Source organism: Hirundo rustica, unplaced genomic scaffold, assembly GCF_015227805.2.
Source record: "Hirundo rustica isolate bHirRus1 unplaced genomic scaffold, bHirRus1.pri.v3 unplaced_BUSCO_339203at7742, whole genome shotgun sequence".
NCBI lineage: Eukaryota > Metazoa > Chordata > Aves > Passeriformes > Hirundinidae > Hirundo > Hirundo rustica.
In genome coordinates this window covers 50,682-64,471 of record NW_026690724.1, presented here as the reverse complement: position 1 = coordinate 64,471, position 13,790 = coordinate 50,682, and the positions used below count along the sequence as shown (strand labels likewise).

At 54.4% G+C, this 13,790-nt stretch overlaps 1 protein-coding gene across 5 annotated transcripts in view; it reads right to left on the bottom strand.

Annotated features, from left to right (window-relative positions):
• LOC120748271 (natural resistance-associated macrophage protein 2-like) overlaps window positions 1–13,790 on the bottom strand; it is a 41,473-nt gene that overhangs the window by 2,493 nt on the left and 25,190 nt on the right. For 4 of the 5 annotated variants that reach the window (XM_040054392.1, XM_040054389.2, XM_040054391.2 and 1 more), the window contains 6 exons: window positions 13,395–13,481; window positions 12,882–13,001; window positions 11,240–11,389; window positions 5,962–6,035; window positions 4,767–4,920; window positions 2,353–2,406 (listed from right to left, as the gene is read on the bottom strand). In XM_040054392.1, coding sequence (XP_039910326.1) covers window positions 2,353–2,406; window positions 4,767–4,920; window positions 5,962–6,035; window positions 11,240–11,389; window positions 12,882–13,001; window positions 13,395–13,481 — 639 coding nt within the window. The remainder of the gene's footprint in view (window positions 1–2,352; window positions 2,407–4,766; window positions 4,921–5,961; window positions 6,036–11,239; window positions 11,390–12,881; window positions 13,002–13,394; window positions 13,482–13,790) is intronic. The other variant, XM_058419146.1, reaches the window with a different exon arrangement.

Sequence of the window (13,790 nt, the reverse complement as noted above, 5' to 3'; positions counted from 1 at the left end):
AAAATCCCGAATTAGCGCGGAGGCCGAGCTGGAGGTGTCACAGCCAGGAGAGCTGATCCCTCCTCAGGCAAAATTCCCGAGCCAGGAAAGCTGGATTCCAAAACCCCACTCCACCTCTGGTCCTTCATCCCCAACCCAGAAATCCCACAAATCCCAGAAATCCCGCAGCTCAGGGCTGCTGGGTGGAAAAAACTCCAAACGGGAGGGGTTAAATCCAGCCGGAATTCCGGGATAAACCGGGAATGAGTCGTGGAGCTGGTTTGGGAAAAGGGTGGGAAGAGGGAGCTGATCCCGGCCCCAAGATGAAAGGGGAGTTTTCCCTGCTGGGATCTGAGTGTTTTGGGCACCAGGGAATAAGGCCAGACCTGGGACAGGACACTGGGGCTGCTCACGGCAGGAAAAATCCCCGTGGCCAGACCCCAAATCTCTGTGTCCAGATCCCAAATCCCTGTGACCAAATCCCAAATCCCCGTGGCCAGATCCCAAATCACAAATCCCCATGGCCAGATCCCAAATCCCTGTGACCAAATCACAAATCCCTGTGGTCAGATCCCAAATCCCCTTGTCCAGATCCCAAATCCTCATGTCCAGACCCCAAATCTCTGTGTCCAGACCCCAAATCTCTGTGTCCAGACCCCAAATCCTCATGTCCAGACCCCAAATCCTCATGTCCAGATCCCAAATCCCCATGTCCAGACCTCAAATCCCTGTGACCAAATCCCAAATCCCTGTGGTCAGATCCCAAATCCCCTTGTCCAGACCCCAAATCCCCGTGGCCAGACCCCAAATCTCTGTGTCCAGATCCCAAATCTCTGTGACCAAATCCCAAATCCCCATGGCCAGATCCCAAATCACAAATCCTCATGTTCAGATCCCAAATCCCTCTGTCCAGACCCCAAATCCCTGTGTCCAGACCTCAAATCCTCATGTCCAGACCCCAAATCCCTGTGACCAAATCCCAAATCCCTGTGGCCAGATCCCAAATCCCTGTGTCCAGACCTCAAATCCCTGTGACCAAATCCCAAATCCCTCTGTCCAGATCCCAAATCCCTCTCTCCAGACCCCAAATCCTCATGTCCAGACCCCAAATCCCTCTATCCAGACCCCAAATCCTCATGTCCAGACCCCAAATCCCAAACCAGCACCAGGCCTGCACCCCAAGAATCGGATACTGCGGGGATTTAATTTCAGGGAGAATAAAAATCCCCTGCCTGGGGTTGGGAGTTCAGGAGCACGCCAACGGGCACGGGGACGGGCTCCTGGTGCTGGGTGCCCCTGCCCAGGTCCCAAAGAAACCAGGATTGGGCTGCAACGCTCCCCCAAAGGAGAAGTTTGGGGTTCCCCACGTCCCCCTGCTCCATCCTGCACGTCCAGGAAGAACTTTGGGCTCCAAACCCACGGAGCTGAATGAAATTCATTCGTATTATTCCCTGAACGACCCCGATCTGAGCTTCCGACGCCCGATTTCCACGATCCAAAGATCCAAATCCACCCCAAAACGCCCTGGGAGATTCAGGGGATCCCCCTGATCCCTCCTCCTCCGTCACACTCCAGACCGAGCTTCTTCCAAACCCCACTGGACAAAAGGGAATTACAGGAGGGAGTTAAATCCAGGACGAGTGCGAGCAGCAAAGAAAAACCTGGAAAAAGGCTCTTGGGAGTCTCCACAGCGTTCTTTAGAGTCATAATCCAGGGATTTTTGAGAACTCTCCCGAGTTATTTCCACGGGGAACAGCGGCATAAAATCATAAATAACCGCGAACTCGTTGCGTTTGCTGATCCCCCACCCAAAATCCCCCCAGGGATGGGGGGGTCATTAAAAAACCCCGTAGTGTCGACATTATTAATGCTCATTTTCCCCCCCAGATCCTCGTGGGAACGTGGGGAAACGTTTCCCACTGAGAAAATCAAAGAAAAGAACCAAAAACCCGCTCAGGCTGGGGGTTAGACCCAACCCTAGCGACAGCAGCGTTCTCCCCACCCCCAAAAAAAATCGCCCAAAATTGGGGATTTGGAGCGATTTTTTTGGGGTTTTTTGTTTTGTTTTTGTTAGCTTATTTGTTCCAGCTTCCTGGAGGTCAGTGTTTTTGTTTGCAGTCAGTGTTTTTGCAGTCAGTGTTTTTGCAGTCAGTGTTTTTGCAGCGAGGAAGGAGGCGAAACGTTTCAGCATGAGGAATCCCAAAGGATTTCAAGGAAAGCCAGGAGGGGATGGAGGCTGCTCTCTGTGTGTGTGTGTGTGTGCATCCCCCCAAAGTTCGGAGCTGATTTTGGGGGTGCCCAGCCCCGCTCCCGGGCTCACTTGGGGGGCTCTGAGGGCGGCTGCTCCGGCTGCAGGCTCCGGGTGATGCTTACCGTGCTGCCGCAGGCCAGGAAGGAGGCGCCCAGGGCGATGAGGCACAGCCAGGTCTGCGGGGACACCGGGGGACACGAAAGGGGGGGACACACGGTCAGGGGGGCGCGGGGCTGGAAAAACCCCCCGGGGCTGGATTCCAGCCCCCCGCCCCCGGCGCGTGTTGGGGTTGGAGTTTTCCTCTCCGCGAGGGAATTCGCCCCGGTGGCGGAGATGAAGTTCTGGTGGGAGGGGGTGAGGAGCGACGAGGTTCCTCCTGAGCCTCCTCTTCTCCAGGCTCAGCCCCTTCCCCAGCTCCCTGCGTCCTTCCTGGAGTTCCAGAACCTTCCCCAGCTCCCTGTGTCCTTCCTGGAGTTCCAGAACCTTCCCCAGCTCCCTATGTCCTTTCTGGAGTTCCAGAACCTTCCCCAGCTCCCTGTGTCCTTCCTGGAGTTCCAGAACCTTCCCCAGCCTCTCCTGGAGTTCCAGAACCTTCCCCAGCTCCTCCTGGAGTTCCAGAACCTTCCCCAGCTCCCTGTGTCCTTCCTGGAGTTCCAGAACCTTCCCCAGCTCCCTGTGTCCTTCCTGGAGTTCCAGAACCTTCCCCAGCCCTTCCTGGAGTTCCAGAACCTTCCCCAGCTCCCTGTGTCCTTCCTGGAGTTCCAGAACCTTCCCCAGCCCTTCCTGGAGTTCCAGAACCTTCCCCAGCCCCTCCTGGAGTTCCAGAACCTTCCCCAGCCTCTCCTGAGTTCCAGAACCTTCCCCAGCCCCTCCTGGAGTTCCAGAACCTTCCCCAGCCTCTCCTGGAGTTCCAGATCCTTCCCCAGCCTCTCCTGGAGTTCCAGAACCTTCCCAGCTCCTCTCCCCGTTCTGGATTCCCTCCCCCCCTCCACGTTCCGCACTCAGGACCCCAAAGCCGAGCCTGGGGGGGTTAAACCCCGCTGCTGGGGGGGATCCAGCGGGGAAGGAGGGCGCCGAGCTGCCGGAGGAAGCCCGGAGGAGGATTTTTCCGGAATTCCTCCCCGGCACCGATCCCTGGGTGACGCCCGGTGCCCGGAGCAGCTCGAGGCCGCGTCTGACGGGGCTGGCGATCCCCAGGATGGGTGGGAGCTGTGCCCACCCGGCACCCTGCTTCTTCTGAGGTTTTTTAAAGCCTTTTGATTGTTTATAAAATAGAGTCAGACTTTTTAGCTTCTGTACGATATTTAGGAGCGGTTTTTTTTTTGCCTTTTCTCACGCGTTGTAACATAAACAAATTCTTTGTTTTTTCATTCCCTGTCCTTTGTTTGCATATTTCTAACCTGAAAGCAATTTTAATTGACGGCTGCTCTGGCCATTGGGCTGGGAGGTGAAAACTCCAGACCCACAAATGGATAAAAAGTAAGAAATAAACCAAGGGGCTCTCTCTCTGCCCTGTCTCGGCATTGAGCTGGATGGAGGAACCTCTGCCCTGCAAAACCTCTCGTCTGCGTGTGGCTGCTTAGCGTGTCGTAGTGACAGTCACCTTGGTTTTGCTGAGGGTTTTTTAAAAGCCTTTCGATTGTTTGTAAAATGGAGTCAGACTTTTTAGCTTGTGTACAATATTTAGGAGCGGTTTTTGCCTTTCTCACGCGTGTTGTGTAACATGAACAAATCCTTTGTTTTTTCATTCCCTGTCCTTGTTTGCACATTTCTAACCTGAAAGCGATCGTGACTGACGGCTGCTCTGGCCATTGGGCTGGGAGGTGAAAACTCCAGAGCCACAAATGGATAAAAAGTAAGAAATAACCAGGCAGAGGGGCTCTGGCCTTGGCTCAGCCTCGGGCTCTCTCAGAGGAACGTCTCTGCCCTGCCAAATCTCTCGTCTCCGTGCCATCGCTTTGCGTGTCCCGATCGCACTCCTGAGCCCCTTTTCCCAGCTCCCTCGGCCTCTCCCGGTGTCACCCCTGGTTTTTCTGAGTTTTTTTAAAGCCTTTTGATTGTTTGTAAGATGGAGTCAGACTTTTAGCTTCTGTACGATATCAGGAGCAGTTTTTGCCTTTTTCTCACACATGTAACATAATGTTTTTTCATTCCCTGTCCTTTGTTTGCATGTTTCTAACCTTAAAGCAATTTTAACTGAGAGCAGGTTTCGCCATTTGGCTGGGAGGTGAAAACTCCAGAAGCCAATCCACATCCAGAGCCACAAATGGATAAAAAATAAGAAATAACCAGGCAGAGGGGCTCTGGGCTGGGCTCAGCCTCGGGCTCTCTCAGAGGAACGTCTCTGCCCTGCCAAATCTCTCGTCTCCGTGCCATCGCTTTGCGTGTGCCGATCGCACCCACCCAGAGAGATCGGACAAAAAAACCCCGCCACCAAATCCCCCCCGGCCCCATCACCCTGTGATTTCCACCCGTGATTTCCACCCGTGATTTCCACCCCGGGTGTTCCCAAAGCCACTCCCAGGCCCGCACTCACCAGGTAGGCCACGAAGGCCAGGTAGATGAGGCTGAGCACGGCGGCGCCCACGTAGAGCGCCAGGCTGCGCAGCGCCATGACGTAGGCCACCACGAAGTACATGTTGATGCAGCAGATGAGCAGGATGAGGAGACCCCCGGCCACCTTCCAGAACCTGGGGGGCAGCGGAGACACGGCGCGGTGACGGGGGGTGCCCGGGGGAGGTGTGCCCGGGTAAAGGGATGTGCCCAGGGGAGGGACAGGTGTGTACAGGTGAGATGTGCCCGGGGGAGGTGTGCCCGGGGGAGGGACAGGTGTGCCCAGGTGAGATGTGCCCAGGTGAGATGTGCCCAGGGGAGATGTGCCCAGGGGAGTGGGTGTGCCCAGGTGAGATGTGCCCAGGGGAGGTGTGCCCAGGTAAAGGGATGTGCCCAGGTAAAGGGATGTGCCCAGGTAAAGGGATGTGCCCAGGGGAGTGGGTGTGCCCAGGGGAGGAGGAGATGTGCCCAGGTGAGACGTGCCCAGTTGAGCAGAAGTGCCCAGGTGAGGGACAGACGTGCCCAGGTGAAGGGCAGGAGTGCCCAGGTGAGGAGGAAATGTGCCCAGGTGAGGGGCAGATGTGCCCAGGTGAAGGGCAGAGGTGCCCAGGTGAGCAGGCATGTTCAAGTAAGCCATGCCCAGATGAGCCATGCCCATGTGAGATGTGCCAGGTGAGCTGTGCCCAGGAGAGCTGTGCCCAGGTGAGATGTGCCCATGTGAACAGAGGTGCCCAGGTGAGCCGTGCCCAGCCGAGCTGTGCCCAGGTGAGTTGTGCCCAGGAGAGAAGGTGTGTGCCCAGGTGAGATGTGCCCAGCTGAGCCGTGCCCAGGTGAGCTGTGCCCAGGTGAGCAGGTGTGCCCAGGTGAGCCGTGCCCATGTGAGATGTGCCCAGGTGAGAAGATGTGCCCAGCCGAGCCGCGCCCAGGTGAGCCGTGCCCAGGTGAGCCGTGCCCAGGTGAGCCGTGCCCATGTGAGATGTGCCCAGGTGAGAAGGTGTGCCCAGGTGAGCCGTGCCCAGCCGAGCCGTGCCCATGTGAGCCGTGCCCATGTGAGCTGTGCCCAGCCGAGCCGTGCCCAGCCGAGCCGTGCCCAGGTGAGAAGGTGTGCCCAGGTGAGAAGGTGTGCCCAGCCGAGCCGTGCCCAGCCGAGCCGCGCCCAGCCGAGCCCTGGCACTCACAGGCCGTTGGCGAAGTCGTGCATGACGCCGGGCAGGCTGGTGAAGGTGAGCACCGGGATCAGCGCGAAGGGCAGCTGCGGGGAAGCACAGAGGGGCAAGACCTGAGCACCGGCACGCTCTAAACACGTCATCAACAATTAAATCTAAAACATTAACACATCCTCTTCCTTTAAAAACCCTTTAACGAGGTTTTTCTGATTCCACCCTCCGTCTCGGCGCAGGCCAAACTCACCCGACACAACGCCCAGAATCTCTTTGTTCCAAACCTTTTCCAGTTTGGATTTTAGCAGACAAAGCTCACAAACACCGACCTCAGCCGAGCACCGCACGCTGCACCTTGCAGCAGACGAAAACCCCTCGCTTCTGCTGTTTTTCCGCAGCCCAAAAAACCCAAAAAAAGCCCCAAAACCGCTCCCAAGATCCCAAAGGATCCACGTGAAATCCTCCCACGTCACCTTGGTTTTTCTGAGTTTTTTTAAAGCCTTTTGATTGTTTATAAAATAGAGTCAGACTTTTTAGCTTCTGTACGATATTTAGGAGCGGTTTTTGCCTTTTCTCACACGTGTAACATGAACAAATCCTTTGGTTTTTCATTCCCTGTCCTTTGTTTGCACATTTCTAACCTGAAAGCGATCGTGACTGACAGCTGCTCTGGCCATTGGGCTGGGAGGTGAAAACTCCAGACCCACAAATGTATAAAAAGTAAGAAATAACCAGGCAGAGGGGCTCTGGGCTGGGCTCAGCCTCGGGCTCTCTCAGAGGAACGTCTCTGCCCTGCCAAATCTCTCGTCTCCGTGCCATCGCTTTGCGTGTCCCGATCGCACACAAACACCGACCTCAGCCGAGCACCGCACGCTGCACCTTGCAGCAGATGAAAACCCCTCGCTTCTGCTGTTTTTCCGCAGCCCAAAAACCCAAAAAAAGCCCCAAAAAGCTCCCAAGATCCCAAAGGATCCACGTGAAATCCTCCCACGTCACCTTGGTTTTTCTGAGGGTTTTTTAAAGCCTTTTGATTGTTTGTAAAATGGACTCAGACTTTTTAGCTTCTGTACGATATTTAGGAGCGGTTTTTGCCTTTTCTCACACGTGTAACATGAACAAATCCTTTGTTTTTTCATTCCCTGTCCTTTGTTTGCACATTTCTAACCTGAAAGCGATCGTGACTGACGGCTGCTCTGGTCATTGGGCTGGGAGGTGAAAACTCCAGAGCCACAAATGGATAAAAAGTAAGAAATAACCTGGCAGAGGGGCTCTGGCCTTGGCTCAGCCTCGGGCTCTCTCAGAGGAACGTCTCTGCCCTGCCAAATCTCTCGTCTCCGTGCCATCGCTTTGCGTGTCCCGAGCGCACACAAACACCGACCTCAGCCGAGCACCGCACGCTGCACCTTGCAGCAGACGAAAACCCCTCGCTTCTGCTGTTTTTCCGCAGCCCAAAAAACCCCAAAAAAGCCCCAAAAAACGCTCCCAAGATCCCAAAGGATCCACGTGAAATCCTCCCAGCCCCAGGCTGCTCCAGGATATCGTCCCCGGCCCCGGAGGGGTCGCTGCTGGGGCTTTGGTTTGTTCCTTTTTAATTTTTTCCTTTACAGGATTTTTCCCTGTAAGTTCCTGAGTGACCCAGTGCTGGGGGGTGCTGGACACAGAGGGGGAAGATCACCGAGATTTTCAGGGCAGGGAAAGGCCAGGGCTGGAGGAGCTGGGGTTTTTTTTTTTCCGTGCTCTGGGCATGGGAGAGGACGGGCAGGCTGCGGGAGGAATCCACAGAGATTCCGGTCCTGGGAGATCTCCCATCGTCCTGGGCCAGGGATTCTGAAAAGGAATTCTGAGGAATTCTGAGCTCCTTCTCCTGCCCTGCTGGAGCTGGGCATCACACCCAGCCCTGCCAGGACGTCATCCTGCCCTGCCAGGACATCACACCCTGCCAGGACATCACCTCTGAGACGTTAAATCTGAAGATTTAGGGTTGTCCTAGGGTAACTTTATGATGCTTGTATCCCCAATCGTCTGTTCTGTTTGTGCTGTATATTGAGTCCTGTGCCTTTAGGACTGGTTCTAAGAGCAAGGAGAAGCGCGGAGTTTGTTTTGAGAAAACTGCCTGACTCCTCCACATTCTTCTGCAGACGGGGGGTGTTTGGCGGAGGCTTGGAGAGACTGCAGGACAGATTTTTTTTTTCTTTGCTTTTAGTTAGTTTCAGCTAGCTAGGGCAGAGAAGTTCCCTGGACTGTTTTTTTCCCTTTTTCTTGGAACTGTTTAAACCTGCTCTGGACTGAAAACCCAGGGGAGCACTGGGGGCTGCACCTGCGGCCCACCGGGGCCTGGACCTCGGCATTTTCCAGCAGCGCCGGAGAGACTGGGACTGAGGAGAGACTGAGAGAGAGCCGAGCTCCACCCACGGCAAGGACTTTCTCAATTTGCCATCTCACTCCAGAAGGAGAGGTTTTATTGTTTCATGTTATTCATTCTTTATACTTGTATGCACTTCATTTGTTTAGTAAAATAGTTTTTTCCACTTTTCTCCAAAGAGGGTTTTAGGTTTTTTTTCCGGACCGGTTGGAGGGAGGGGCCACGTGGGTTTGCTTCCTTAGAGGGATCCTATACAGGGGTTTTCTCCCAAATTTGTCCCAAACCAGGACAGGGTTTTTAGGGAAGTTGAGGTGATATTCGCTGAGTTAGCTGAGGTGGGTGGATGAGGTTTGCTCGCAGTTAACAGATCTCAGCTCAGCTGGCCCGGATTTAGCGACTCGCTGTTTGTCAGCTTTGTGTTCGTGTGGCTGGGCTCGTACCAGAAACCAAAATGTGGTAAATAAGATGTAAGAGAGAAAGTATGAGATATAAGATATAAAATATGAGAAATAAGAGATAAAATATGAGAAATAAGATATAAAATATGAGAAATAAGATATAAGATATGAGAAATGAGATATAAGGTTTAAGGTCTAAGATACGATACAAGATATAAGATATAAAAGATATAAGATATGAGATATAAGATATGAGATATAAGATGTAGGATATAAGATATTATATAAGATATGAGGTTTAAGGTTTAAGATACGAGATATAAGAGATGAGATACAAGATATAAATATGAGCTATAAGATATAAGATAAAAAAGATATAAGATTATATATATAAGATACAGATATATATCTATAGATATAGATATAAGATGATAGATATAAGATTATATATATAAGATAACTGCAGATTTCCTGCTTAAAGAACCCATTGAACACAGGAAACTCTTAACTTCTCCCAAGGATTCATTTGTCACGAGTGCATTGAAAAGGGAGAAAGGTCAGGACGAGGAGGACTCATCTTACTTCCTCATTTCGGTGACCCCTCCCCAGAATAGACCCAGACTCATTTAGGAGATAAATTACAGATGCTTAATTGCCTTTTTTGCCAATTAGCAGGTGGAGCAGGGAATGGGAGGTGAGGGGTGTGAATATGTGTTTGTGTTTGGGCAGATGAAAGGTGAACGCTTCACTGCAGTAAATGAGAGGTTTGTAATGACAGTGAAGTTCACGGCGGGTTTTAGGGAGCGATCCCGGCGCTGCCCGGCCGCAACAAACACAAACTCTCGAACTTTAAACTGGCAGAGGGTTTTTGTCTGGCACAGCTGGGGGTCGATACCAGATCGATATCCAGAGTTCTTTGATCAATCACCCCTGCCTGCTGGGGACACCCTGCCTCTCCATGGACATCCCAATTTTCCATGGACACCCTGCCTCTCCACGGACACCCTGCCTCTCCATGGATATCCTGCCTGCTGGGGACATCCTGCCTCTCCATGGACATCCTGCCTTTCCATGGACACCCTGCATTCCCATGGACACCCTGTTTTTCCATGGACACCCTGCCTCTCCATGGACATCCTGCCTCTCCATGGACATCCTGCCTCTCCATGGACATCCTACTTTTCCATGGACATCCTGATTTTCCATGGACATCCAGCTTTTCCATGGATATCCTGCCTGCTGGGGACATCCCGCATTCCCATGGACATCCCGATTTTCCATGGATATCCCGATTTTCCATGGATATCCTGCTTCTCCATGGACATCCTGCCTCTCCATGGACATCCCGATTTTCCATGGATATCCTGCTTCTCCATGGACATCCCGATTTTCCATGGACATCCCCATTTTCCATGGACACCCTGCCTCTCCATGGACATCCCGATTTTCCATGGACACCCTGCCTTTCCATGGACATCCCGCTTTTTTCCATGGACATCCCGCTTTTTCCATGGACATCCCGATTTTCCAAGGACATCCTGCCTCTCCATGAACAACCTGCCTCTCCATGGACATCCCACCTCTCCATGGACATCCAGCCTTTCCATGGATATCCAGCTTTTCCATGGACATCCCGATTTTCCATGGATATCCTGCTTCTCCATGGACATCCTGCCTGCTGGGGACATCCTGCTTTTCCATGGACATCCTGCTTTTCCATGGACACCCTGCCTCTCCATGGACACCCTGCCTTTCCAAGGACACCCTGCCTCTCCATGGACACCCTGCCTTTCCAAGGACACCCTGCCTCTCCATGGACATCCCACCTCTCCATGGACATCCTGCCTGCTGGGGACATCCTGCTTTTCCACGGACATCCTGATTTTCCATGGACATCCTGCCTTTCCAGGGACATCCCGCCTCTCCATGGACACCCCGCCTCTCCATGGACACCCTGCCTCTCCATGGACACCCTGCCTTTCCATGGACACCCTGCCTCTCCATGGACATCCCACCTCTCCATGGACACCCTGCCTCTCCATGGACACCCTGCCTTTCCAAGGACACCCTGCCTCTCCATGGACATCCCACCTCTCCATGGACACCCTGCCTTTCCAAGGACACCCTGCCTCTCCATGGACACCCTGCCTTTCCAAGGACACCCTGCCTCTCCATGGACACCCTGCCTTTCCAAGGACACCCTGCCTCTCCATGGACACCCTGCCTTTCCAAGGACACCCTGCCTCTCCATGGACATCCCACCTCTCCATGTACATCCCGCCTTTCCAAGGACACCCTCCCTCTCCATCCACCAGCCCCGGCGTTTCCACCGTGGCAGCTCGGTGCTCTCAAGGACTCGCAGTTTGCGGAGCAAAGCCCCTCGAGGTTTGGCTCTGCCCGTTACCGATGCTGTCGCTGTCGTTTGTCTGTCTGTTTGTTTGTTTGTGTGCCCCGTTCCGCTCCGTAGTAAAGAACCCTTACTCCTTCCCTCGTTAATTGTCCCAGTGGAGGGAGGGGGCTGGAATCCCCAGCTCACCTGGAGGCTCATGAGGACGTTGAGGAAGTCGTTCATGCCCGTCAGGTGCTCCACGTCCTGGAAGATGGCCACGAAGAGCGTGGGCGTGATGGCGATGGAGCGCGTCAGCAGCACCCGGGCGAAGCGCGACCAGCGCAGGTTCAGGAAACCCTGGGGGGCAGCGAGTAAGGAGTGAGGAAGGTGTGAGTAGCACAGGATTGGTGCAGGTTCAGGAAACCCTGGGGGCAAGGAGTAAGGAGCGAGTAAGGTGTGAGTAGCACAGGATTGGTGCAGGTTCAGGAAACCCTGGGGACCAGGAGTAAGGAGTGAGGAAGGTGGGAGCAGCACAGGATTGGTGCAGGTTCAGGGAGCCCTGGGGACCAGGAGTAAGGAGTGAGGAAGGTGTGAGTAGCACAGGATTGGTGCAGGTTTCAGGGAGCCCTGAAGGGGCAGCGAGTAAGGTGTGAATAGTACAGGACCGGCACAGGTTCAGGAAACCCTGGGGAGGCCAGGAGTAAGGAGCGAGTAAGGTGTGAGTAGTGCAGGACCAGAACACATTCAGGGAGCCCTGAGGGGGCCAGGAGTAAGGTGTGAGTAGTACGGGTTCAAGAAGCCCTGCGTGCAGGCATGGAGCAGCAGGGGTGAGGAGAGAGTAAGGAGTGAGGAGTATGGAGTAGAGGACCAGGAACTTCTAGGAGGGGCCGGGTCAGTGGGGCTGAGGTGGCGAGGAGGGAGTGAGGAGTAAGTAAGGAGCGCAGAGGAGTGAGCAGGACAAAATACAGAGCCAGGAGAAGGGAGTGAGGAGTCAGGAGTACAGAGTGAAGAGCGAGGAGCAGCTCAGTAGGGAAGATGGAGCGAGGAGTACTGAGTGAGGGGCAAAGAGTCAAGGAGTGAGGAGTAGTAATGGAGTAAGGAGTACAGAATACAGAGCAAGGAGAATGTGGTGAGGAGTAGAGAGGGAGTACAGAGTGAGGAGTAGGGTACAAGGAGTAAGGTATATGGAGCAAGGAGTCCTGAGTGAGGAGTGCGGAGAGAGGAGCAGAGTGAGGAGTGTGGAGTAAGGAATAAGGACTGCAGGGAGTAAGGAGTACGGAATACAGAGTAAGGGGAATGTAGCGAGGAGTAGAGAGGGAGTACAGAGTGAAGAGTGAGGAGTACAGAGTGAGGAGCAGATGAGTAAGGAATATGGAGCGAGGAGTACTGAGTGAGGAGTATGGAGTAGTAAGGACTACAGGGAATAAGGAGTATGGAATACAGAGCGAGGAGATTGTAGCGAGGAGCAGAGAAGGAGTAAAGAGTTGAGGAGTGAGGAGTACAGAGTGAGGAGCAGACGAGGAGTTCTGAGTGAGGAGTGTGGAGAGAGGAGCAGAGTGAGGAGTATGGAGTAAGGAATAAGGACTACAGGGAGTAAGGAGTATGGAGTACAGAGTACGGAGAATGTAGTGAGGAGTAGAGGAGTATGGAGTGAAGAGGGAGGAGCAGATGAGTAAGGAATATGGAGCGAGGAGTTCTGAGTGAGGAGTGCGGAGAGAGGAGTAGAGAGTCGAGAAGTAAGGAACGAGGAGCACCAAGCACGGAGTAAGGACTCCAGGAGTAAGGACTCGAGGGAGTAAGGACTCCAGGAGTAAGGACTCGAGGAGTAAGGAGCGAGGAGCCGCGTTACCTCCATGACGAACTGGCCCGAGTAGGTGCCCGTCATGGTGGAGCTCTGCCCGGCCGCCAGGATCCCGATGGCCCAGATGTAGAGAGCAGCGGGGCCGAAGTAACAGCCCAGGACCACGCCCTGCAACCGGGGACAGGGACACGGGACAGGGGACAGGGGGGCAGGGGGACAGGGGATGGGGACAGTGAGAGGGGACAGGGACACAGAGACACAGGGACAGGGGGACAGAGGGACAGGGGGACACGGGGACACAGGGACAGAGGTCACCAGCTGTCCCAGAGGTGGCTGTCCCCACCCTGGGGACACCAGACAAGGTCACCAGCTGTCCCAGAGGTGGCTGTCCCCACCCTGGGGACACCAGACAGGGTCACCAGCTGTCCCAGAGGTGGCTGTCCCCACCCTGGGGACACCAGAGAGGGTCACCAGCTGTCCCAGAGGTGGCTGTCCCCACCCTGGGGACACCAGAGAGGGTCCCAGGGCCGTCCCCAAGCTGTCCTCCCCAGGGACACTCACCCCCTTGTAGATGTCCACCTCCAGAGCGTCGGTGGTGTTGGGGAAGACCGCGGAGTGCGGGATGCTGGAGTTGGCACAGACCTGGCTCTGCAAGGGTGGGAAGAAGGGAACGGGTTGGGATGGAAAATCCCTCCGGGATCGTTGGGTGCAGCAGCGATCCCAGCACTGCCAAGGCCACCGCTGCCCCAGTGCCACATTGTCCCCCAGTGCCACATCCACACAGTCGTTAAATCCCCTCAAGGGATGGGGACCCCACCCCTGACCCGAGCAGCTTTTCCATGAAGGAATTTTCCCTAAAATCCAACCTGGGAGGCTTTTTAATCTCATCCTGTCACTCTGGGAGCGGAGCCTGACCCTCACCTGGCTGTCCCCTCCTGCTGGGCAGCCGTGGGGAGC